Raw genomic sequence first — 3,490 nt, 5'->3', positions numbered from 1 at the left:
ATATTCATTATTGTGGTAGTTATTTTTACCATGACCATATTCATTATTATAGCCATTTCTACCACCACAACCACGTCCACATCCGCGTCCACAACTACGGGATGAGGTAACATATGTTTCAGGGATCGGTGTCGATCCAGTTAGACGAGACTGGTGGTTTCTTAACAAAAGCTCATTCTTTTGTTCTGCCACAAGTAAACATGATATCAGCTCTGAATATTTTTTAAACTACGCTCTCGATATTATTGTTGTAAGAGCACATTCGAGGCGTGAAATGTGGTGAATGTTTTTTCTAGCAAAAGATCATCAGTAATGGTATCACCACATAATTTCAATGTAGAGCTGATTTTAAATAGGACAGAGTTATATTCAGCCACAGCTTTAAAATCTTGCAACCGCAGTTGCTGCCAATCAGCCCGGGCCTTTGGGAGGATAACTATTTTTTGATGATCATATCTTTCTTTCAAATTGTTCCACAAACACAGTGGATCACTTTCAGTGAGGTATTCAGTTTTTAACTCCTCACTAATATGGCGCCGAAGGAAAATCATAGCATTCGCTTTATCTTGTAATAATGCATCATTCTCTTCTTTAATTGTGTTTCCAAGCCCCATGGCATCTAAATGGATCTTAGCATCCAGAATCCAAGATAAATAATTTTTGCCAGAAATATCCAAGGCCACGAATTCTAGCTTTGTCAAGTTTGACATTTTCAGAATAACTAGATGTGACAATATAAAAATATAATTTAGAATAATATATAAATAAATAAAATGACATTAAATGAAATAATAACATAATATGAATTATTTCAATAACAAAGGTGGTAAAACCAGCCATAGTGAATAAATTATTAAACAATAAAAACGGTAAAACTGTTTATGAATCATTAAATAATGAATGTGGTAAGATTGATCATAATTAGTAGATCATTAAATAATAAAGGTGTTAGAACCGACCAAAGTGTAAGCACATATATCATTTAAGTGAATAAATTTATTTTATGAACAATAATCCATAATTAAAATTTTCTTACCCTTTGGAGTCAGAAATACTATTTTTTTCAATAAAGCAAACCAACCCAACAATCTATCAACTAATATTACAAAATAGATATATAGTTGGGATAAAAAGAGGAAGAGAAAGATTCTTCTTCAAATCTCAGATGGATAGAGTTTGTACTGATAACGTGTAATAAATATATGTGTAAAGATATATATATATATATAGTGTAATATTTATTTGAGAGATGAAAAGAAAACATTCAGATAGAGAGAGAGAGAACGAAAAAGAGAGAGATACAGAGTGAAAAGCTTTTTTTTCAAGTCTTGTATCTATCAAAGCAGTTCATGCACATTGCCTTATATAGCTCAGTTTTTTAGCTTCCTTTATAAGCCATAGTAAGGCTTTCAATGTAAGCAAAGAATTGAGTTTCCTCTCCACGCCAAGAATGGATGACATAAAATATTGTGGGCCCCACAAACATATGTATATAACACGGATACATTTCTTCTGATAAATTTTATATTAAAAGGGACAAGTATGACCAAATCACTTGAAATATTTTCAATAAAAAATAGTTACAAAAATAGGATTTTTGAGAGATGACCTTAATTTTTGGATCCGTAGTTGAGATACCTCTCGGATCAGAGACGCGGGTTGATCAGGTCCGGCCCAAACCCGAGGGAAGTATCAAACAATTAAAGTATTTTAAATCAAACACAGAATAGAAATTTAAGAATTTAAATAAAGAAATCCAAGAGAAAAATAAAATCCTTCAACGATAAATAATATCAATTTAATCCTCCAAAACCTTCAAGGTTACAACTTGGGAATCCAAACAGTGGACCCCTAAAGAAAATCTCAACTGAACTGAAACTAAAAACATCAAGCTAGAAGTATCGAGAGAAATCCTACGTAAGCAGATGAACGTGAGACTGTCCCCAACAAGCACGATCAAGCTCTAAGGCTGGAATTGACCTGCACCTGAAAAATAATAGAAGAGTGGGTCAGGCCCACGAACAAGTTCTAATCTAACTGCGATCCAAACGGTGACCCGATACGCAGATACACCCTAGATATCCCAACAATATCTAATTAGTCCATACATATATATATATTCACACTAAAGGACATTCACTAGACTATAATAGGGGTCTCAACCTGAACAGAAGGTAACATGCGAAAACGCACCCAAGGGTGGGCATGAGTACCTAGACCTAACAGGGTACACCTCAACCTACTATAGTCAGCTACGCATCCATTGCATATACGCACCCTAACCAACGAGTATGAATCTCAAGCTCATCTCGTGGTACCATACACATATATCTAAATTCCGTCCCAAAACCAGGTATGCCATTCAATTACTTATTGAACGGACACACTTTATACAAACTAGTTAGTCACTCAACTTATTTACAGTTGATATGACCCACCACAATCCACTAATCCAGGAAGTCACCCAACTTAGTTGCAGTTGATCTGACTTAGTCAGAAATAGGATTCAATATCTTTCAATCCATTCCTTTAGTCCATTAGGTTAGGTTTATGAGTTTTGAGCTAAACCATCCCTAGTATGTCACCGTCCCATACTGGTACATACAATCCTCCACATCCGTGTAAATTACAACATATATACCAGTTTAGTAATTTACAGTCCAAGACTATTTCCAAAAGAATTGCCGAAAAATAATTAATATTTCAACAACTAAAACCAAGCATTAATCCATTTAAAGTTTAATATTCCAACAACCACCTCCAAAACCATAATCCAATTCCAAACCAAAAATCCAGTTAATTACTTAACAGTGTGTAATATTACAGCAATTAATTCATGTACCACTCCGTTCAAAACCATGCAACTACAGATTTATAACAGAGTAGTTTAGCAACCAAAATCTGAAACATGCCTAGGATCAAGTCTGTTCACTAAAAGACCCTAATGTCCATTTAAACCAGTTTTAAATTTATGCTACACTCATTAAATCACTAATTTAGAAATAAGTAATTTAAATCTTTTCCATCCATTATTCACATTCAAAAAGGTTTAAATACGTATTATGCATTCGACTTGTCTACCTGTATAAACCATGCACTGAGAACCCTTAAGAACACCCAAGTGACATGTTAAACTCCTCCATTTACTTCCAACTCAGTCCCAGACTCACAACCCTCCAACAGTAGCAAGTAATTCGTAATAAAAAAAAAAATCAAAAATCAAATTCCAAGAGAGCCTGCTCAATTTTTGGAAAGAGCAGGCTCTTTTAGAGCTTTGAGCCGGCTCTTTTACCCCATGGAGCCGACTCTTTACCTAGAAAAGAGGAGGGAGCCGGCTCCCTCCATCCATGGAGCCTTCTCCTTTGCCTCTTTTGTATTACCAATGCTAGTTCACTCTCTGCTTGAATTTTGCTTCATTATGTCCGTGTATTCTTTCCCCGATTAATTCCTAGCCCTCTGTTGGTTACTTAGAGTGATCTTAGAGGTTCAA

At 34.9% G+C, this 3,490-nt stretch overlaps 1 protein-coding gene across 1 annotated transcript; it reads right to left on the bottom strand.

The window, feature by feature from the left end:
* Window positions 1-242: 242 nt before the first annotated feature.
* LOC132278382 (uncharacterized) lies at window positions 243-710 on the bottom strand. Its single transcript, XM_059780175.1, has one exon. The coding sequence runs from the start codon at window positions 708-710 to the stop codon at window positions 243-245; it is 468 nt and encodes a 155-aa protein (XP_059636158.1).
* Between the last annotated feature and the right edge of the window lie 2,780 nt (window positions 711-3,490).

The sequence above is a fragment of the Cornus florida genome, unplaced genomic scaffold, assembly GCF_030987335.1.
Source record: "Cornus florida cultivar Cherokee Brave unplaced genomic scaffold, ASM3098733v1 CherokeeBrave_3.0.0_Hap2_Chr10, whole genome shotgun sequence".
Lineage (NCBI taxonomy): Eukaryota > Viridiplantae > Streptophyta > Magnoliopsida > Cornales > Cornaceae > Cornus > Cornus florida.
The sequence above is the reverse complement of the archived record's forward strand: the minus strand, read 5'-3'. Positions and strand labels throughout refer to the sequence as shown.

Coding starts and splice junctions, on each gene's coding strand:
- LOC132278382 (XM_059780175.1), bottom strand. CDS start 710: ATGTCAAACTTGACAAAGCTAGAATTCGTGGCCTTGGATATTTCTGGC.